This window comes from Hyla sarda, chromosome 3 (assembly GCF_029499605.1).
Source record: "Hyla sarda isolate aHylSar1 chromosome 3, aHylSar1.hap1, whole genome shotgun sequence".
NCBI lineage: Eukaryota > Metazoa > Chordata > Amphibia > Anura > Hylidae > Hyla > Hyla sarda.
Genome location: NC_079191.1, coordinates 432546312 through 432569774, shown reverse-complemented (window position 1 = coordinate 432569774; position 23463 = coordinate 432546312). Strand labels below are relative to the sequence as shown.

Below are 23463 nucleotides of genomic sequence, written 5' to 3'. Positions count from 1 at the left end.
CCTCCCTCCTCCCCTCTCACAGCACACAGATATAGACTGCAGCAGCATCTCCCCCCTCTCCCTCCCTGTATCTTCAGATGCTGTACTAAAACAGAGATGAGATAAATTCAGGCAAACCTATTCATACATTCACACTTGTTGAATTTCTATATATATTTAGCAAATTAGGGATGTCCCGATACCAAATTTTTTGAGACTTTGTGAAGCCTAAGGCGAAAGTCGAACTTAAGGCCCTCACGGACACATAAGTACGTTTGTGGTACCACGGGTGGTGTAGAGAAAATACCTTATCACTTCGTGACGACAGGGCACCGTTATCCTATACAGGTTTGAGGTTGGAGACAGCTTCTCCTGGGCCTGACACAGGGAGCAAAGGAACACAATGACGTCAGGTTACGGATAACTGTCTTTACTGGGGGTGCAGATGGTATTACACACAGTATGCTGTAGAGTGAGAAGATGCAGCGTAACCCCTTGGGAGCCCTGTTGCTTTGCTGGTACTTGTGGTGCTTTCACCCAATAAATTGGTACTGACTTGAGAGAATTGAAGATTGATCCTGGTAGCTAGGGTTCTGTCAAGGTCCTGTAGCTTTCTCCGCCAGGGCATGAACTTCCACCGTGCAGGTGATCCTTTAAGAATTTAGGGGTTCCCATTGGCAGGCAGGGTCACATGGTTTGTACCGCTCCTCTCTTAAAGGTACCATAACACATATAAATAACATATATAGGAATAACATAACATGATAATTAGAAAAATATATTAACTCTTGGCAAAGTGCTGGGACATAATAAACCCAACAATAAGTCCCTCAGTGGGCCCAACACCTATGCTGCAGGTCTGTCTGAGGAAGTCCGAAGCCACAGGATAGCCCCTGGTGCTGGGACACCACAAGTTATGCCCCCAGTAGTTAGGTAGGAAATTCCCTCTCTTATTAAGTAGAAGCCCCCATAGTTAGGTAGTCGGGTATGTAGGGAACCTGCTATTAGGTATAGGTAGGTTAGTGTCTCCACTAACCAGGGTGCCTCCAGCTGTTACAAAACTACAACTCCCAAGTATGTCCAGGCAGCCAAAGGTAGATGCTCCCATTAAATTACAAGAAGTTCCCTCCAAAAGAAATAAAAAAAATCCCTCTCCCCTCTGAGGCCTCTACATCGCTCGTTCCATTATTCAGAGTGGTGCAGGACCTTTTCCTTCACTCCGTTATCTGTTGTGCTGCAGGACCTGCTACATGCTGAAATGACGTCATTGTGCCTGGCACAATGGATAACAGAGCGAACAATGCAGAGGCCTCGGCGAGGAGAGTTGAGAGGGATTTTCGATATTTTTATGGTCTGTGGGTATCGGGACTTGTGCAGATGTCTGGACATTCCTATTGCAGATCTCCAACTTATTTTCTACAATATCTCCGACAGAAATTCCATTTGGTGCAGGCGCCGGCAAAACAAGTCTGTGCTAGAACTGCTCAGAAACGCGCCGTCTCAATAGATGGCAATTCAGAGTGGATTCTGCCGAAAAAATGAATGTGTTCATTCTTTCCGTGGAGTCTGTGGTCTGGAATTTCCATGGCAGAACATACGCAGTGGAAATTTCGTAGCGTAAATTGTGCAGCAGAATCTCATTGAGAACAATGGGAGGCTGCTGCATCAAATTTTCCATGCAGAATTCCACTTGGAAAATCTATAATGGGAATAAGGCCTTAGATTCAGTTTTGGGACCCCCATTCACGTAAGCAAGATGCTGAATGATGTAGATTTCGGTACAGAATCTGACGCGCGTGAACAGGTCTCACAGAGGACACCGTTCTGGTGGTGCTATCTGTCAGGCACGGGGAATTATCAGGAGTTACCGATCACCACCAGCATCTGTTCTCTGTATCCAGACGTGTTTACACCCTGCAGTAATGCGCTGCCAGGAACTCCATGCTGGGCCCAATGACGAGCTGAGAGCTTAAAAGCAAAATCCTTGCTCCCCGGTGGCCACTTGTCCTGAAACCGAACCCTCCAAGACATGTAAAGGAACATGGAGATTACAAAGTGAGAGAAGCGATGCTCCGGAGACTGCAGACGGCAGCCAGAAAGCAGATCCTCCTTTTTATCCTGTTTGTTTTAAGGAAATCTCTCCACAAGCAGCGCCTTAGGCTGCATTCACGCTACGTTTTTGCAATACAATTCCCGTAAAAGGTTTTTGATGAAAAACGGATTACTCCAAACCGTGTGTACAGATTTTAACCCATATACAGTTAAAAACCGTATACGGTTTGAAAAATGATGTCCGGTTGCACCCATTTAAGAAAAACTTTTTAACGTTTTTAACATTTCACTCCAATATGAATAAAGTTTCACTTGTTTTAATTGAAATTCCAAGAAAAGAACTGTGCAAAGTAAAAAGCTGCATGGTGAAAACTGGATGGAACCGTACGCACATACAGTTCTGTACAGTACGGGACCAAAAACCATGGTAGGCTACGGTTTTGGGTACTAGAAAAAAAAAAACGGACAAAACCGTACAAGATGCGAAATGGATGCAACCAGATGCATCTTTTGGCACACGGTTTTCAATGGAGAGTCAATGCATACGGTTTTCAATACAGTTACATACGGTTTTCAAATTGAAAACGTATACGGGAACTGTACTGCAAAAACGTGGTGTGAATGCAGCCTTAGGGTTAAAAACCGTACGGAACTGTATAGAAAACTGTATGTCAAACGCATCATCCGGTTTAGTCCGTTTTGCGTCTTATATGGTTTTGTCTGTTTTTTTTAGCCGTACCCCAAACCGTAGTCTACCACGTTTTTTTTGTACCGGGGGAAAAACCATATTAAACCGTATACATTTTTTTTAACATGGGAGTTAGAGATGAGCGAACTTACAGTAAATTCGATTCGTCACAAACTTCTCGGCTCGGCAGTTGATGACTTATCCTGCGTAAATTAGTTCAGCTTTCAGGTGCTCCGGTGGGCTGGAAAAGGTGGATACAGTCCTAGGAAAGAGTCTCCTTAGACTGTATCCACCTTTTCCAGCCCACCAGAGCACCTGAAGGCTGAACTAATTTATGCAGGAAAAGTCATCAACTGCCGAGCCGAGAAGTTCGTGACGAATCAAATTTACTGTTAGTTCGCTCATCTCTAATGGGAGTCAATGGGAACTGTATGTGTGTACTGTTCCATCAGGTTTTCACCATACGGTTTTTGACTTTGCACAGTTTTTTTTCTTGGAATTTCAATCAAACAAGTGAAACTTTATTCAAAATGGAGTGAAAAGTTAAAAACGTATGTTTTTTTTCTTAAAAAATGGATGCAACCGGACATTATTTTTCAAACCTTGTACGGTTTTTAACCGTATATGGGTTGAAATTTGTACACACGTTTTGATACAGTTTAGTCCGGTTTTGAGGAATCCGTTTTTCATCAAAAACCTGATACGGGAATTGTATTGCAAAAACGGGGTGTGCATGCAGCCTGATACGGTTACCGTGCATGCTGTAGAACCCCATCATCCTATCTGATGATATAGAAAATCCGTACAATGAAAAGCCTGACTCTCCACTTTTTAAATGTGCGCTATCATTAAAACTAATTTTTGCTATAGCACTTATGGTAAATAAAAAAATCTGTCTAATGTATTTTGTTTAAAAAAAAAAAAATAATGAAGTTTTATTTGTGGAAAAAATAAATGGGGCTCAAGGGTCAAAGATATCTGGTTTAAATTGATTGGTATTTATTAATATAAAATGCAAAAAAGACTAAATAGGGATGTACAGGGCCCTTGTACCTCCCTAATTAATTAAATAACAATAAAATATGATAATCCCAATATAAAAAACTAAAAATAATAACAACTATAAAATTGATATGCAATTTGAGCCTGTGATATCAATATAGCGATCTACTGATCTTGAGGAACAGCACAGTATAAATGTTCATTCAAAAACTCTTGTTTCCAGAGATCTTCAATATAGAAAAGATAAAATGTAGCCGCTACAAATAATCAATTAATGCGGTGGTGCTGTATCTGTCCAAACCTTGGCAACTAGATCTCACCGACACAGTGATACAATGTGGCACTTTGTGAGCAGTGAACAGTCACTTGGAATCACTCTTTAAGCATTTCTGCGTATGTCATACATCAAAGTAACCGGTTTGCAATACATTTCATATAATGCTCACCACTCCGAGATGTCACGGATCTCCCTTCAGTATAGTCCTGGGGGCCGGCTGTATAGCGTCTTATGACCGGTGCCTTGCCTCTGTCAGGGATCGTGCTGCTGGAGTCTCGGCCAACTCCTAAAAGCGCAGCATTCAGTGGTGGGCACCGTTTGGGGGACTGCAGCGCTGTCAAGCGGAGTCCCTTGGTCTGACCAACTTGGAATGATGGTGGTCTGTAGACCTCAAGTCCTTATTGTAGATGGCCCGATTGGCTTCTCACTGGTGGTTGTTATAACGGCTGTATGCGATAAGCAGAGTGAGTAAACCGGCGGCGTTCCTCGTGCACAGGTCGCGCGCTCGGGAGATGGTTCACTGTAATAAATGCCTTGGATCTGGCGAATGATCGCTATTCTGTCAGAAGAGTGTTCTTTAATAACAGGCTCAATAACGCAATGTCTAAATCGCTGGACGCGTTTCAAAACCTTCCTCGGTTTTTTCTTCAGCAGCGGAACGTGTGAATTATAACAAACTAGTGGTTTATATATCTTAAATCACGCCCCTTCATAATGACCTAACCTATGACCTCACATCCTGAGCAAAAAATCTATTGATTTCCATTGTGAACACTACCCAAATATAAAAAAAAAAAGAAATAAATACATGAACACCGTTTTAAGCTTGTCTGTGAACATATCAACAATTTTTATACAAACTATATAACATCATAAACCATATATAATTCATATATAATTATAGGACACAAAGGAAAAAACATAAACCCCTGCTAGGACTATTAATACTATCCAATGTCAGTATGCCACTGGAACTGACATTGAAATAGTATAATATCTAATTGTAAAAGGGAAAAAGTGAAATAGCATACAAAAAATAATATATAAAAAATATATATAAAAGAATATATATAAAAAATATATAATAAAATAAAAAATAAAAATAAAAATAAAAAAATAAAAAATAAAAATAGTAAAATAATAATCAATGAAAAATAAATGAATATAAAATATATATATATATATATATATATATATATATATATATATATACATTCATATATATACACAGAGAAAAATAATAATAAAAATAATAATAAAAATTATTGAGCCCCATTTATTTTTTCCATATTGATCCTATTTTTATACACCGTGGGTATAGGTGTGTGTTGGGTTGCTCGGGTCCTCGGTGACTGTCAGATAGACAGGAGCCTCTCCATTGTGTTTATAATAGAAGTTTTATTTGTGTTTAGAAAAGCTGCCACTAGGTGTCTCCCTACTTGTCCAGAGTACATTCCCCCCCCCCCCCCCCCCATCTCTTGCACAGACTTTGGACTCCTGCTGGCCTGGCAGAAGTCCAAAATCAGGAAATGCAGTCTGGAGGGGGTGTGTGCAGCCTTAGCCAATCATAGTTCATCTCACACTGAACTGCTCTGGGCTGTGTGTAGCAGAGTGAGGGAGGAAGTTCTCCCCTGTATGGCTTCAGATGATGTCACGCCTGCTGGGGAACGCCCCCTTCCCTGTCTGTGAATCTGACTGAGACTGAGCAGAAAATACAGAGCAATATCAAGGTAGAAAACAAAAAAATAATAAAAAATAAAGGAAGGGGGTGGTTTATCATGATGGGGGCAGTGATCAGGTAGAAGCCCCTAGTACAGTGGTCTTCAACCTGCGGACCTCCAGATGTTGCAAAACTACAACTCCCAGCATGCCCAGACAGCCGTTGGCTGTCCGGGCATGCTGGGAGTTGTAGTTTTGCAACATCTTGAAGTCCGCAGGTAGGAGACCACTGCCCTAGCAGTTAGTTAGGAAATCCCTCCTCTTCTGTAGAAGCCCCCAGTAGTTAAAGGGTTTATCCAGGAAAACACTTTTATATATATATATATATATATATATATATATATATATATAAATTATTCTATAGCTCAATCAACTGGCTCCAGAAAGTTAAACAGATTTGTAAATTACTTCTATTAAAAAATCTTAATCCTTCCAATACTTATGAGCTTCTGAAGTTGAGTTGTTCTTTTCTTTCTAAGTGCTCTCTGATGACACCTGTCTCAGGAACCACCCAGTTTAGAAGCAAATCCCCATAGCAAACCTCTTCTACTCTGTGCAGTTCCCGAGACAAGCAGAGATGTCAGCAGAGAGCACTGTTGCCGGACAGAAAACAACAACTCAACTTCAGCAGCTGATAATTATTGAATGGATTAAGATTTTTTAATAGAAGTTATTTACAAATCTGTTTAACTTTCTGGAGCCAGTTGAGATATATATATATATATAAAAAGGTTTTTCCTTGAATACCCCTTTAAGTAAGGAATCCACTACCCTATTAGGTAGAAGGCCCCAGCACATAGGTAGGGAATCCCAACTACTATTTAGTAGAAGCCCCAGTAGTAAGGTAGGGAATCCCCTCCAAAGGCTGTCCGGGCATGCTGGGAGTAGTAGTTTTGCAACACCTGGAGGCACACTGGTTGGGAAACACTGGCTTAAGAACTAAGAAATTTTGGTTGCTAAGGACATGCTCCTTGACAACGCCATTATAAAGGCTGTGGTTGTTAGGCAGAGTATCCGTAGTAGCCAGGATGTCTTTATTAATCTGATTTCACCAAAATGTATTTACGGGGAGAAAAGTGAAGCTGTGCTATGCTGTGTACCCCCCCTGGGGTCCTTCACAGTCCTGTGCAGAAATACCAGGAATGTGGGCAGTGATTGAGGTGTGAATTACGGCAGGGCGCTCCCGAGGATGAGGCGGCGAGGTGCGAGGTCTGGTTTGCAGGCTGCACATATAGAGGCGATCTCTCGGTGACATGACAGGAATGTTTATCATGTGAACCCTAATGAAATGTTCAGTAATGGCGATGACGTCGCGTGCTGGATGAGCGGAGTGGTTACTGAAGGGTGGGTCGTCCATTAAGGCCTGTGAGTCGGCTCTGAACCCGTGAGATGGTAACTGAGGCCTGTGGAGGTGTGGACTTATTTTCATGTATATATGTATTTATATCTCTGAATTATATTTTTTTCTTACATTTGTTGTACACTTTTACAGCACAGCGTAGTAAAAAAATAATAATAATAAAAAATTAAATATGGAGACTGCCAGCAAGCAGGTTAGCTGCTACTGACGGACGTGTCAATAAAGGGGTTAACATGCATTTAAAAACGTATCCTCTCTCCACAGGATAAAGGTCTGATCGCGAGGGGTCTAACCGCTGTGACCCCAGGCGATCTCCAGAACGAGTCCCTGTGCACAGAGCGAGGGCGACGCACCCCATTCATGCATTCTCTATGGGAAAACATGATACTTGAATTAGTTTTAACGGATTAAAGGTGTTTTACACTTTGGACAATCACAACCTGTTAGTGTATGTTCACACTGAGAAATTGACGGGGAATCATTTTGGGCCGGAAATTTTGAAAATCTGACAATTTGACACTGGGCTCGGAGAGGAAATTGGGAGGAGGATGTGGAGAAAGTTCAATCACTTTGGGGTTTGAGCTGCTTGGAAATTCCCCTGTAGGGTCCATCGTCGGCTGATCTGCAGCGTAAAATACACTGCGGATCCGTCCGTGTGAACGAGCCCTTAGCTGACGATGGACCCTACAGTGTGGCCTCCATCTGTGCCTGCTCATAGTGGCAATCCGCTGCTACGAGCGGACACGTTGCAACGTGCAAATTGCCGCGCGCATGCGCAGAATACTCCCACACATCGCGCCACTCCCCTGAGCTAGGCCGAGAGCAGCCGCGATGTGTGTAAGTATACGACTCGTACATTGCAGCGTGTCTGCTCGTAGGGGCAGATTGATGCTATGAGCAGGCACAGATAAGGCAACACTGTAGGGTCCATCGTCGGCGGATCCGCAGCGTATCCTTCTGTGTGAAAGAGAGCCCTAAAGGGTTATTCCGGCCATAGACATCTTATCCCCTGTCTAGAGGATAGGATGTCTGATCGCGGGGGGCCCGGTGCTGGGACCCCCAGAGATTTCCGTACAGCACCTTTGTATATGGGATAAGATGTCTATGGCCGGAATACCCCTTTAATTCTGCACCAAACTCATTTTGTCAGGAAAAACAACTTCAGTGACTTCAATGGGCTTTTACCCGCAGATTCCATCAGAAGAATGAACATGTTCAATCATCTGGACGAATACGATTATGTGTTGGAATTTCATATGTGGAATTTCTTTAGTGGGAAAAGAGTGGCGGAAAGACCAGGGGTACTCTGGTGGAAACCTTTTTTTATTTTTTAAATCAACTGGTGCCATAAAGTTAAACAGATTTGTAAGTTACTTCTATTAAAAAAATCTTAATCCTTCCAGTACTTATTAGCTGCTGAATACTACAGAGGAAATTCTTTTATTTTTGGAACACAGTGCTCTATGCTGATATCTCTGTCCATTTTAGGAACTGTCCAGAGCAGCATATGTTTTCTATGGGGATTTTCTCGCACTCTGGACAGTTCTTAAAATGGACAGAGATGTCAGCAGAGAGCACTGTGGTCATGATATCAGCAGAGAGCACTGTGGTCATGATATCAGCAGAGAGCTCAGTGTTCCAAAAAGAAAAGAATTTCCTCTGTAGTATTCAGCAGCTAATAAGTACTGGAAGGATTAAGATTTTTTAATAGAAGTAATTTACAAATGTGTTTAACTTTCTGGCACCAGTTGATAAAAAAAAAAAAAAAAAAATTTCCACCGGAGTACCCCTTTAAAGTCAAAGGCAATCAAGACGGAATTGGAGCTGATTATTGGCGCGGAATTACGCCATTAAATTCTTTGTCAATTCCTCAGTGGGAACATACCCTTAGAAGGATCCCTTGACAGTAAGATGATCACAGTGTGATCCCCCCCAAGTTATCAATAATGGTGAAACCTGGGAGTCAGTGTTCATTAAAGGAGAAATGCGGTATAAGGGTAGGGTCACACACAGCGTATTTTACGCTGCGCAAAATCTGTGCTGCACGGGTCTGTTCCCAAACCTTACAACACACACAGGGCTGTTCCCGGGTATCCCTGTGTGTGAGCGGATACTCTGCGTATTTCCTGCTGCGGAGTGGATTTGCACATCGTGAAATACGTTGCGTATACATTACGTGTTATCCTACTCATACACTGTGTCCATTCACGTTAATATGTTGGATGTGTACTACAAGGCAAGACAAAAAAAAAAAAACAGTGCCACACCCATCCTCAGGTTGTGTGCAGTATTACAGCTCTGCTCAATTTAAAGGGGTACTCCGGTGAAAAACTTTTTTTTTTTTTATTAAATCAACTGGTGCCAGAAAGTTAAACAGATTTGTAAATTACTTCTATAAAAAAATCTTAATCCTTCCTGTACTTATTAGCTGCTGAATACTACAGCGGAAATTCTTTTCTTTTTGAAACACAGAACTGTCTGCTGACATCATGACCACAGTACTCTCTGCTGACAGCATGACCACAGTGCTCTCTGCTGACATCTCTGTCCATTTTAGGAATTGTCCAGAGTAGCATATGTTTGCTATGGGGATTTTCTCCTACTCTGGACAGTTCCTAAATTGGACAGAGGGGTCAGCAGAGAGCACTGTGCTCATGATGTCAGCAGAGAGCTCTGTGTTCCAAAGGGAAAAGAATTTCCACTGTAGTATTCAGCAGCTAATAAGTACAGGAAGAATTAAGATTTTTTAATAGAAGTAATTAATAAATCTGTTTAACTTTCTGGCACCAGTTGATTAAAAAAAAAAAAAAAAGTTTTTCACCGGAGTACAAATTTAATGAAAATGAGCGGCAACACCACCTACAAACTGAGGACAAGAGTGGCGCTGTTTCTGGAGGAAAGCCACTATGTTCTTCTAATTCTGGATAAGGCTGTATACCTCTCACATCTTCTGTCCGCTTACAGCCTCACACTTGGAGCGAATGCTCTGCAGTCAAAATGTTCCGCAAACAATGCACCTCCGGGAAAACCACACCGTGTTTGCTGAGGAATTTATCTGTAACAAGTATGGCGGCTCCTTCTGGTAGAACTTTTCCATTACACAACCTATTATTCTACTTCATTCAAGTTTCCGCAAGATCCGTGATCAGGTGCTGAAGTTCTACTTTATTGAAGCATTATACATGGTGTCCAGGTTAAAGGGGTACTCCGCACCTTAGACATCTTTTCCCCTATTCAATGGATAGGGGATAAGATGTCTGATCGCCTCGGGGTCCTGCTGCTGGGACCCCCGTGATCTCTGTGCAGCACCCGGTATTCGTTTAGATGGCTGGGAGCAGGCGGCGGGGTCGTGACTTACGGCCACGCCCCCTCAATGCAAGTCTATCGGTGGGGGTCTGGTGAATTCAGCCTACGGGATCAAGGTAAAACCATCTTCTTTATTATCTAACATTAAAACCCAGTCCACACAACATGTAGATATGTGCGACAGGCCTGACGTGTTTTGGTCAACAGATCTTAATCATAGGGTCTATGATTGAGGTATGTTGACCAAAACCCGTCAGGCCTGTCTTGCCTATCTACATGTCCTGTGGGCTATGTTTTAAAATTGTATAATTAAGAAGATTGTTTTACTATGTAACACTGTTACTACTTGAAGGATCACCATACTCTTACAATTAACATTGACCCTATAGCTTTGTGCTAGCAAAGATCATGTTAGTGGGAAGGTAATATGATTGCATTAGTGTGTATATATAGGTCATAAGATCACACTCCTCTGCTGAAATACTCTGCACTGCTTTGATTCTCACAAAGTATTAAATTGTTGCATTCTGTGCTTTGCAGGTTCGTGTGTGCACAGTTGCCCAACCCAGTCCTGGAGAGCATCAGCGTGATCGACACCCCTGGGATCCTTTCCGGAGAGAAACAGAGGATCAGTCGAGGTGAGCGTCCGGTGCTGTGTCTGTACTGGCGTCTATGATGTGAGAATAACCCAGGGGGTTACAGGCTCCCCTGTCCACTCCTCGCTGAATTTTGCCAGCAGATCCGAGCTGCCTGGGGTTCCGGAACTTATTTCACGCGGAACATATCAATGTTTCTCAAGCAGCGCTCCTCAAGCTGTTGCAAAACTACAACTCCCAGCATGCCCGGACAGCCAACGGCTGTCCGGGCATGCTGGGAGTTGTAGTTTTGCAACGCACTGGTTGGGAAACACTGTGAATGCTCAACGCAAATGTATATATTCTAGAACATGCCACCAACTGTATACAAAGTACATGTCCCTTATACCGCTATATCAAACAAAAAACATAAATTTATAACCGCTAGTATACAAAGTAGGAAAATAAAGGTTAAAACGGTGCCTGTTGCTTTAAGTATCCCAAATAGGAAGGGAACTTTTGCCATATCGCTGTCCTGTAGCCCTAACGTCTTACATTTTTCTTGTATTTAGCCTCCTGTAATTTGGGGGGGAGGGGGGCCTCCACATTATCTTACTCCCCCCCACCCCCCCCCCCCCCCCCCACCCTTGTGTTTCCTTATACTTTGTACTTTGTTCTCCTGTTATTCACAGCTGCCGGCGCTCTAGTTGTTAAGCACCGAGACGTCCGCTGTGATGTAACCAAGGCGGCAGCAGCAGCGGGCACTTTTGGCAACAACACTGGTATCCTGTAGTAACCCCCGAGGCTCAGAGTCTGCCCAGGGGCCTCTATGGGCATTTTGAGTTTTGCTATGCATAGACGCTTTATACTATTGACTGCAGGATTTGATGCTGCTTCCTTTTTATTGTATTTTGGATATGTCCAGACCCGACCACTGTCACCATCAGTCTATTGGGAAGGTGTTTTATGTCAGAGGTAGTGAGGCTGATCTGAGCAAAACGGTGTACAAATACAGTGGTCCCTCAACATACCATGGTAATTCGTTCCAAACGAGCCATCGTTTGTCGAATCCATCGTATGTTGAGGGATTCGTAATGTAAAGTATAGGAAGCTGTACTCCCCTGTCCCCGTCGCTCGCGATGTCGCGATGTCTTCTCCGGTCCTCCGCTGTCTTCTCCGGTCCTCCCCTGTCTTCTCCGGTCCTCCGCTGTCTTCTCCGGTCCTCTGCTGTCTTCTTGTCGATTTGATCATATGTCGGGGCCATCGTAGGTCGGGGGGGTCACTGTAAATACAAGCACTGGATGGCTGGGGCTGGACATTACCCATTCTAATTTGGCATTGTACAGGTTATGCTTAAAGGGGTACTCCGGTGAAAAAACGTTTTTTTATTTTATTTTTTTAATCAACTGGTGCCAGAAAGTTTGTAAATTACTTCTATTAAAAAAATCTTAATCCTTCCAGTACTTATTAGCTGCTGAATACTACAGGGGAAATTCTTTTCCGTTTTGAAACACAGAGCTGTCTGCTGACATCACGAGCACAGTGCTCTCCTGACATCTCTGTCCATTTGCTGTTCTGGAGAGTTCCTAAAATGGACAGAGATGTCAGCAGAGAGCACTGTGCTCGTGATGTCAGCAGAGAGCTCTGTGTTTCAAAAAGAAAAGAATTTCCGCTGTAGTATTCAGCAGCTAATAAGTACAGGAAGGATTAAGATTTTTTAATAGAAGTAATTTACAAATCTGTTTAACTTTCTGGCACCAGTTGATTTAAAAGAGAAAAAAAGTTTTTCACCGGAGTACCCCTTTAAAGGGGTACTCCGGTGGAAAAACAATATATCTTAACCCCTTAACGACGCAGGACGTATATTTACGTCCTGCGCCGGCTCCCGCGATATGAAGCGGGATCGCGCCGCGATCCCGCATCATATCGCGTGGGTCCCGGCGCTAATCAACAGCCGGGACCCGCGGCTAATACCACACATCGCCGATCGCGGCGATGTGCGGTATTAACCCTTTAGAAGCGGCGGTCAAAGCTGACCGCCGCTTCTAAAGTGAAACTGAAAGTATCCCGGCTGCTCAGTCGGGCTGTTCGGGACCGCCGCGGTGAAATCGCGGCGTCCCGAACAGCTGATCGGACACCGGGAGGGCTCTTACCTGCCTCCTCGGTGTCCGATCGACGAATGACTGCTCCGTGCCTGAGATCCAGGCAGGAGCAGTCAAGCGCCGATAATGCTGATCACAGGCGTGTTAATACACGCCTGTGATCAGGATGAGAGCTCAGTGTGTGCAGTGTTATAGGTCCCTATGGGATAACAATGATCAGTGTGTGCAGTGTTATAGGTCCCTATGGGATAACAATGATCAGTGTGTGCAGTGTTATAGGCCCCTATGGGATAACAATGATCAGTGTGTGCAGTGTTATAGGTCCATACGGGACCTATAACACTGCAAAAAAAAAGTAAAAAAAAAGTGTTAATAAAGGTCATTTAACCCCTTCCCTAATAAAAGTTTGAATCACCCCCCTTTTCCCATAAAAAAAATAAAACAGTGTAAAAAAAAATAAAAATAAACATATGTGGTATCGCCGCATGCGTAAATGTCTGAACTATAAAAATATATCATTAATTAAGCTGTACGGTCAATGGCGTACGCGCAAAAAAATTCCAAAGTCCAAAAAAGCGTATTTTGGTAACTTTTTATAACATTAAAAAATGAATAAAAAGTGATCAAAAAGTCAGATCAAAACAAAAATCATACCGATAAAAACTTCAGATCACGGCGCAAAAAATGAGTCCTCATACCGCCCTGTACGTGGAAAAATAAAAAAGTTATAGGGGTCAGAAGATGACATTTTTAAACGTATAAATTTTCCTGCATGTAGTTATGATTTTTTCCAGAAGTACGACAATATCCAACCTATATAAGTAGGGTATCATTTTAACCGTATGGACCTACAGAATAATGATAAGGTGTAATTTTTACCGAAATATGCACTGCGTAGAAACGGAAGCCCCCAAAAGTTACAAAATGGCGTTTTTTTTTCGATTTTGTCGCACAATGATTTTTTTTTTCCGTTTCGCCGTGCATTTTTGGGTAAAATGACTAATGTCACTGCAAAGTAGAATTGGCGACGCAAAAAATAAGCCATAATATGGATTTTTAGGTGGAAAATTGAAAGGGTTATGATTTTTAAAAGGTAAGGAGGAAAAAACGAAAGTGCAAAAACGGAAAAACCCTGAGTCCTTAAGGGGTTAAATCAACTGGTGCCAGATCATTAAACAGATTTGTAAATTACTTCTTTTTAACTCTTCCAGTACTTATCAGCTGCTGTAGTTCTTTTCTTTTTAAATCTTTTTCTGTCTGACTACAGTGCTGTCTGCTGACACCTCTGTCTGTCTCAGGAACTGTCCAGAGCAGGAGCAAATCCCCATAGCAAACCTCTCCTGCTCTGGACAGTTCCTGACATGGACAGAGGTGTCAGCAGAGAGCACTGTGGTCAGAAAAAAAGAACTTCCTGTGGAGCATACAGCTGCTGATAAGTACTGGAAGGATTAAGATTTTTAAATAGAAGTAATTTTACAAATTTGTTAACGTACTGGCACCAGTTGATTTAAAAAAAAAAATAGTTTTTCACCAGAGTACCCCTTTAAGGGGCTGTCCAGAATTAAAAAGATAGAGTGGATTACTTCCAAAAACAGCGCCACATCTGTCCTGAGTTTCTGAGAGGTTTTGCAGCTCAGTTTCCTTGAAGGTGAAGGCCAAGTTGTAATACCACACACAACCTGAAGATGATGTGGCACTGTTTTCAGCTCTGTTTTTCGAGTTCTGGACAACCCCTTTTAAACACATCGACTTGGTATTATGTATGTCTCTGACCACCAATGACTGGACTGGTTATTTGGCATTGTACTGCTTTGTAGACCAGTGTTTGCCATCCTTTTTCAGCTTGGGGAACCCCTCATGGGGAAAAAAAATTTGCCGGGCACCCCTATTGAATAATTTTTGTCATAAGACCAAACCTATATCTGTTGTCTATGTAGATTACATGGCTGCTATGTGCAGTAACTTACAGGTGATGTCTTCTCTGATCTGAGTCCTTCACTTTTCCTTTTTTTCTCCATCTGGCCCAGACCGTCGTGATGATTTCTTTCAGTCACAATTCTTCAGTGCAGAACCTGCAACATAAACACATTAGGCCCCCTACTTTTCTTGCATCGTCCTCCTCTTTCCCCCGCAAATGCCTCCTGTCTCCTGGAAACACATTGCTTCCACCACACACACATACATACAATACCTCCCGCCTCCCTTACACACACACACACATACAATACCTCCAACCTCCCCCATACAAACATACAATACCTCCAGTCTCCACCCCTACATACAATACCTCCAGCCTCCACCCCTACATACAATACCTCCAGCCTCCACCCCTACATACAATACTTCCAGCCTCCACCCCCACATACAATACCTCCAGCCACCACGCCAACATACAATACCTCCCGCCTCCCTTACACACACACACATACAATACCTCCAACCTCCCCCATACAAACATACAATACCTCCAGTCTCCACCCCTACATACAATACCTCCAGCCTCCACCCCTACATACAATACCTCCAGCCTCCACCCCTACATACAATACTTCCAGCCTCCACCCCCACATACAATACCTCCAGCCTCCCACATACAAACATACAATTCCTCCACCCCCACATACAATGCCTCCAGCCTCCCACCCAAATGTTTCCAGCCTCCTTCAAGCCTAAATGCCTCCAGCATCCCACTTTTTTTCCTTGAGGCCTCCTTATATGCTGGGGAGCCCCCGAGACGTAACAGGATTTTTGGCAGGTATGGTAAATAGCCGTCAAAAACCTCCCTGTACATGGGGTGCATGTCATTGTTGCTCAGAACTTGAACTAATGATCACATACTTGGTCCATACCATTTTATCAACAAGCAGGGTTGATTTTGGCATATACTTATATCGAATAAGAAGGATTCCTGTTATTCTAGGTTGGCACCCCCATGGTAATAGGTGGTGTAGGTATTACTAGCCAATAGGTTTTAGGTGCCCACCTACCACCGCCCTAGGCCTGGGCCTTGTTGGCCTAGTGGAAGATACTCCACTGCGTACAGATGTGATTTTCTATTGCTCCAAGGCTCCATTATCTTGGCTGTAGTATAACAGGAAATGATAGAGCACGGTCCAGGGATTAGAGTCACGGCCAATGAAAAGTGTTATCTGGTGGAATGAAGTCTTAACAAGCCCAATTGTTTGTCTTGGAAGAACTGCTGCAAGGCCACGTTCCAGCATCTGATTTATCATGTGGCTCCGAACTACAACCTCCACCCTCCCTTCCTGAAGACACGGCCGACCTGACCATCATTGACTTGTTACGAGGACGTGAAGGGCCCTTAGGGGTCATCATCACTGGGGATGTTTCCTTATATCAAGTGTGAAAAAAATCCTGACTCTACAAAAAAACTTCTCTGTGCTTCTAAGGTTCTGACTTCATTTTTTAACTGATTATTTATTGTTTTATCAATACAATTTTCAATTCAGTAAAATAGAAAAAAATAAAGATGACAAAGAAAGAAAAATCTTGCAGCAGCAAGAATAGAGCATCTGACTTCATTTTTAAAGGGGTATTCCAGGAAAAAACTTTTTTTTAAATATATATATATATCAACTGGCTCCAGAAAGTTAAACAGATTTGTAAATTACTTCTATTAAAAAATCTTAATCCTTTCATTACTTATGAGCTTCTGAAGTTTAGGTTGTTCTTTTCTGTCTAAGTAATCTCTGATGACACGTGTCTCGGGAACCGCCCAGTTTAGAAGAGATTTGCTATGGGAATTTGCTTCTAAACTGGCCGTTTCCCGAGACACGTGCCATCAGAGATTACTTAGACAAAAAAAGAACAACCTTAACTTCAGAAGCTCATAAGTACTGAAAGGATTAAGATTGTTTAATAGAAGTAATTTACAAATCTGTTTAACTTTCTGGAACCAGTTGATATATAAAAAAAAAGTTTTTTTTTCCTGGAATACCCCTTTAAGTTTTTAATTTCCCCTTTTTTCTAGATACAGTATAATCATTTTAATGCAGCATAAAACCTGCAGTCTATACAGTATGTGTGAACATACCCCAAAAGCAGTGGTCTCCAAACTGTGGCCCTCCAGCTGTTGCAAAACTACCAGCATGTTATACAATTATATCAGTGTTTCCTGTCTGAATGGGACAGCGCAATCCCATTGAAGTGAAAGTACAGTAAATTACGGTAGAATCTCTGGCGGAAATCACCATGCGGAATTCCGTGGATGAACCTACCCTCTTGGAGAAACACTGAGTTTGAGTTAAAGGGGTACTCCACTGGAAATTTTATTTTTATTTTTTACCTAAATCAACTGATGCCAGAAAGTTAACCAGATTTGTAAATTACTACTATTAAATTTTTTTAATCCTTCCAGTACTTATTAGCTGCTGAATACTACTGAGGAGATTCTTTTCTTTTTGGAACACAGAGCTCTCTGCTGACATCACAAGCACAGTGCTCTCTGCTGACATCTCTGTCCATTTTAAGAACTGTCCAGAGTAGGAGAAAATCCCCATAGCAAACATATGCTGCTCTGGACAGTTCCTAAAATGGACAGAGATGTCAGCATAGAGCACTGTGGTCAGCTGCTGTATGTTCCAGAGTAAGTTTTTTTTCCTTTTCTTTCTGTCTGACCACAGTGCTCTCTGCTGACACCTCTGTCCATTTTAGGAACTGTCCGGAACAGGAGATTTTTTTTTTAATAGAAGTAATTTACAAATCTGTTTTAACTTTCTGGCACCAGTTGATTTATAAAAATAATGTTTTCCAGTGGAGTACCCCTTTAATTATGGCATAGTACCTGTATAGGAGCTATTTAAGGTGTACTTTGGATTGTGTTACCACATATGTCACTATGGCTATGGCATTATATTGGTGGAAAACAGCGTGAAGGTACATACAGTGGAAGTAAAGCTCCATGCCAGGTGGAGTTGGGAGATTGTAAGGTTTTCAATAATACATGACATTTTAGGGTACTTTCAGACGAGCAGATTTACAGCGTATCTTACGCTGCGGATCCGCCGCTGAAGGACCGCTGTATGCTGCCTTTACATGTGCCTGCTCGGAGCGGCAATACGCCGTTACGTGCAGACACACTGAAGCGATGTGCGAGTCACTGCGCATGCGCAATGTACTCGCAGACTCGCTCTATGAGCTAGGCCGAGAGCTGCCGCGATGTGCGAGTATACTGCGTACTGCGCACATCACAGTGTGTCTGCTCGTAGCGGCGTATTGCCACTCCGAGCAGGCACATGTAAAGGCAGCATATAGAGGTCCTTCAGCGGCGGATCCGCGGCGAAATCCGCACGGAAAATCCGCTCATCTGGACGTACCCTAAAGCAGGTTAGTGCTGGAAGGTCATTCTTCTTTTCATTAAAGGGGTACTCCGCTGCTCAGCGTTTGGAACAAACTGTTCTGAACGCTGGAGCCGGCGCCCGGAGCTCGTGATGTCATAGCCCCGCCCCTTCATGACACCCTGCCTCCTCAATGCAAGCCTATGGGAGGGGGCGTGACGGGAGTACCCCTTTAAATGTGGACTAGTTTAGTGTATGCAGCCATATTCACGGTGCATGGGACTGATTGGTCAGTACAAACAAAAAAACACTATACCCCGGAGCAGTGTTCCTCAACCATTGTGCCTCCAGCTGTTGCAAAACTACAACTCCCAGCATGCTTTATATACAGTTGGCGCCATTTTCTGGTATATATACACATAGCAATATCACAGCCCCTTCAGGACCCTAGTAACAGATAAAACTGACACTTATACATTTTATTGATCTACATTAAAATGATTTATATTATAGAGAAAATCGTGACCACTATGGGGGAGATTTATCAAAACTTGTGCAGAGGAAAAGGTGACCAGTTGCCCATAGCAACCAATAAGATAGCTTCTTTCATTTTTAACAAGGCCTCTACAAAATGAAAGAAGCAATCTGATTGGTTGCTATGGGCATCTGGTCAACTTTTCCTCTGCACGGGTTTTGATAAATCTCCCCCTATGTTGTGACAAAAAAATATCGTAACATCTGAAACCACTATGGGGGAGATTTATCAAAACCAGTGTAGAGGAAGAGTGATGCAGTTGCTAATAGCAACCAATCAGATTGCTTCTTTCATTTTTCACAGGACTCTTTGAAAATGAAAGAAGCAAGCTGATTGGTTGCTATGGGCAACTACACCGCTCTTCCTCTGCACAAGTTTTGATAAATATCCCCCTATATTGATCCAGAGTCAATCCTGACTACTGAATTATCACTATAAATGGTGAGTCCAAAGGTAACCGTATGTCAGTCCCCCAGGATCAACAGGCCGACATACAAAAAAGGTTTATTATCTCCCGTAATAGGGTTCAGGCAATCTATTGTAGCTACGGAAATAAATCCAGTTCTCCAATCCTAACAATGTGGATAGAGGATAGCTAGACTCGCCATCAAAGATATTCAGGTGTATACCGTATTTTTCGCCCTATAGGACGCACCGGCGTATAAGACGCACCCAATTTATAGGGTCAAAATAAAAAATAAAGATTCTGAACCCAATAGTGTTCTTCAACCTGCGGACCTCCAGATGTTGCAAAACTACAACTCCCAGCATGCCCGGACAGCCGTTGGCTGTCCGGGCATGCTGGGAGTTGTAGTTTTGCAACATCTGGAGGTCCGCAGGTTGAAGACCACTGCATAGGAGGTAATACTCACATGTCCCCGCCGCTCCGGACCCGTCACCGCTGCCCTGGATGTCGCTCCATCGCTGTCGCCGTGTCCCCGTCGCTCCGGAACGTCCCTGCTGCCGGCCGGGTATCCTCGCTCTCCTTCGCCGCCATCACGTCGTTACGCACGTGCGTGACGACGTGATGGCGAGGAAGGAAAGCGCCGACCATACAGGGGATCCCGGCACGGAGCAGACACCGAGGAGGCAGGTAAGGTCCCTCCCGGTGTCCTGTAAGCACTAACCCAGCTGTTCAGTCGGGGTGTTCGGGACGGCCGCGGTGAAATCGCGGCGGTCCCGAACAGCCGGGTTAGTGTCACTTTCCCTTCAGACGCGGCAGTCAGCTTTGATCGCCGCGTCTGAAGGGTTAATACAGGGCATCACCGCGATCGTTGATGCCCTGTATTAGCCGCGGGTCCCGGCCGTTGATGGCCGCAGGTACCGCCGCAATAGGGGTGTATTCGCCGTATAAGACGCACCGACTTTTCCAAGAAAAAGTGCGTCTTATACGGCAAAAAATACGGTACCTTAAACCATACCACCTATTGTGCAATATTACGTGAATGAATTAAAAAGGACATTACAATTTTTTTTCCCGTTCCGACGTGTTTCCCCACATTGTCGGGGTTTCTCAAGGAACTTTAGGGTTAAGTCCTATTGATATGGACTGATGTCACAAGAAGAGGCCTGAGTATAGATAACTCTGATAAGCCTGCACAGAAAAACAGAAGCATAGTCAATCTGTATCCTGGGGATATATTGTCAATAAAAAATAGATTCCTGAAAGAGAAAGGGGGCAATAATGAAATACCTTGTCTTCTCATGCATCACTGATACGTCAGGCGTGTGCCCCGGTAGGTATATTCATCCACACGCCCGCAGTCTGGATATGGCCGCGGGCCTGTTTTTTATACCCCACGGCAGACGCTTCTAAGCACTTCCAGTATCAGGCTGGGTTCACACCACGTTTTTCAAATACGGTTACCGTGTACGGTTTTCCTTAAAAAAACGTATACGACCGTATCCAAAACCGTATGCATAGAGAATGTATTGTAAACCGTATTCCAAATGTTGTGTACGGTTGTATCCGTTTTGCTTCGGATACGGTTTTGCCGATTTTTCAACCGTAGGCAAAAACGCTGTCGACCACGTTTTTGCCTCCGGTTGGAAAACCGTATGCGAACCGTATGCGGTTGTTTTAACATTGTTGTCTATGAGAACCGTACACAGAATTTCACAATACGGTTGCACACGGTTTTTCTAATCTGTTTTTTGAGTTGACACATGCGCAGATTGGAATTTCAATAGAACAATAGTAACTTTATTAAATTGCTGGAAAACTAATTCCAACAAATTAGCAAAACCGTTGGCAAAAACTGATGCAAACGGATAGAACCGTACGGGGGAAAAACCGTATATGTTTTAATTTGGAGTCATACGGTTTTTGCCATACGTTTTTAGCCGAAAACCGTATACGGTAACCGTATTTGAAAAACGTGGTGTGAACCCAGCCTTACGGAGAGCACTTCCGGTTCGCCGCACACACCAATATCAGCGTTTTTAGATTTATTTTCAAGAGAAACCCGCAGTAGTCGTAAGTATTGTAAGTGTGTGCCATTATGTGATATACAGAAACGGCAATTACACACGAGGGACGCCCCGTATGATTGCGCTATACCCACGTGACATGTGATGCCTCCGTCATAGGAGTATTCTGAGTGACCTATAACTGAGTCACCTGATGTAAACGAAGCCACGTGATCACGTCGCGGCTTTGGTGATGCTTATTACCATCACGGAAACGATGTCCTGGGATCAACACGTGGGTAGCGGTCCGGGACTAGATATATCCCGGTGCTATAACCTACGTAGTGCAAAAAAGTGCCGCATTTTAGATACTTACAGCAGAATATAGACACCAGACAGGTAAGTGATGTTAGCTCCTCATTAACTATTTTACTCAACTTATTGTTAATAGATGTAAACCTCTATTTGACTAATATTCCCCAGGTATAAATGCTAAATAGCCTTTGTGTAACAGTACAACTCAATGCCTCATCACGCTTAGCAGGTAGGTGGCAAGGTGGACCGGGCAAGTCTATGGGAGGGGGTGTGACGGGAGTACCCCTTTAAATGTGGACTAGTTTAGTGTATGCAGCCATATTCACGGTGCATGGGACTGATTGGTCAGTACAAACAAAAAAACACTATACCCCGGAGCAGTGTTCCCCAACCATTGTGCCTCCAGCTGTTGCAAAACTACAACTCCCAGCATACTTTAGATACCTTTGGTGCCATTTTCTTGCATATATATATATACACATAGTGCAGTGTTTCTTAACCAGTGTGATGCAAAACTACAACTCCCAGTATGCCCGGACAGCCGTTGGCTGTCCGGGCATACTGGGAGTTGTAGTTTTGCAACAACTGGAGGCACCCTGGTTGGGAAACACTGCTCTGAGAATTGCTGTTGGTCTCCCATTCGCTGCCCAGACCATGAGACTTGCTGCTTAGCATGCTGGGAGTTGTAGTTTTGCAACAGCTGGAGACACCCTGGTTGGGAAACACTGCTCTGAGAATTGCTGTTGGTCTCCCATTCGCTGCCCAGACCATGAGACTTGCTGCTTAGCATGCTGGGAGTTGTAGTTTTGCAACAGCTGGAGGCACCCTGGTTGGGAAACACTGCTCTGAGAATTGCTGTTGGTCTCCCATTCACTGCCCAGACCATGACACTTGCTGCTTAGCATGCTGGGAGTTGTTGTTTTGCAACAGCTGGAGACACCCTGGTTGGGAAACACTGCTCTGAGAATTGCTGTTGGTCTCCCATTCACTGCCCAGACCATGACACTTGCTGCTTAGCATGCTGGGAGTTGTAGTTTTGCAACAGCTGGAGGCACCCTGGTTGGGAAACACTGCTCTGAGAATTGCTGTTGGTCTCCCATTCACTGCCCAGACCATGACACTTGCTGCTTAGCATGCTGGGAGTTGTAGTTTTGCAACAGCTGGAGGCACCCTGGCTGGAAAACACTGCCCCAGAGTAAGTGATGTGTGATTGTACTGTTTGTAGAATGCGATGTTGTTTTCCAGTCCGGTCGGTATCATTTACTTAGAGGTTTAATTAGAGGTGAAGTGACATTTGGCATCTCTGTGTTAAAGTTACAGTAAGAGGCCATAGCTCTCCTCCATTTATGTCTCTCTCACCACGTGACCCGTCATACATACCCCTGACCCTGCAGTTAGCGCAGCGATGTGATCACGTTTGAGACTGACTGATAAATACTTCCAAGAGTGCGACATTCTGAGACTTTTAGTGTAACCTGCACACGCCATCCCACCATGACCCTTTTTTTTATTTTTCATGGCTCAGTTGTAACTAGAAGAAAGTCATTCAGCATCCGATCTAAAAACATAAAATAAAAATATTAATTTCATTAATTAATTTTTTTTGTTCCTTCTTTTCCCTTTCCTTTCTTTATAAAGTTCTTTATTATATTTCAATTGCAATAATTATGAATTCTCTATAAAATTTCACCTCTATTATCTTCACATATTATAACAATTTCCATTTAAAGGGTCAGACAAGACAAGAATTAAAGAAAGGAATACAACTTCCTCTGGAGCATACAGCAGCTGATAAGTACTGGAAGGGTTAAGATTTTTAAATAGAAGTCATTTTTACTAATCTGTTT

The 23463-nt window shown here is 43.3% G+C and overlaps 1 protein-coding gene across 1 annotated transcript in view; it reads left to right on the top strand.

The window, feature by feature from the left end:
• Positions 1-23463, top strand: part of EHD3 (EH domain containing 3) — an 82818-nt gene that overhangs the window by 20171 nt on the left and 39184 nt on the right. The window contains exon 3 of the mRNA XM_056568536.1: positions 10924-11021. Coding sequence (XP_056424511.1) covers positions 10924-11021 — 98 coding nt within the window. The remainder of the gene's footprint in view (positions 1-10923; positions 11022-23463) is intronic.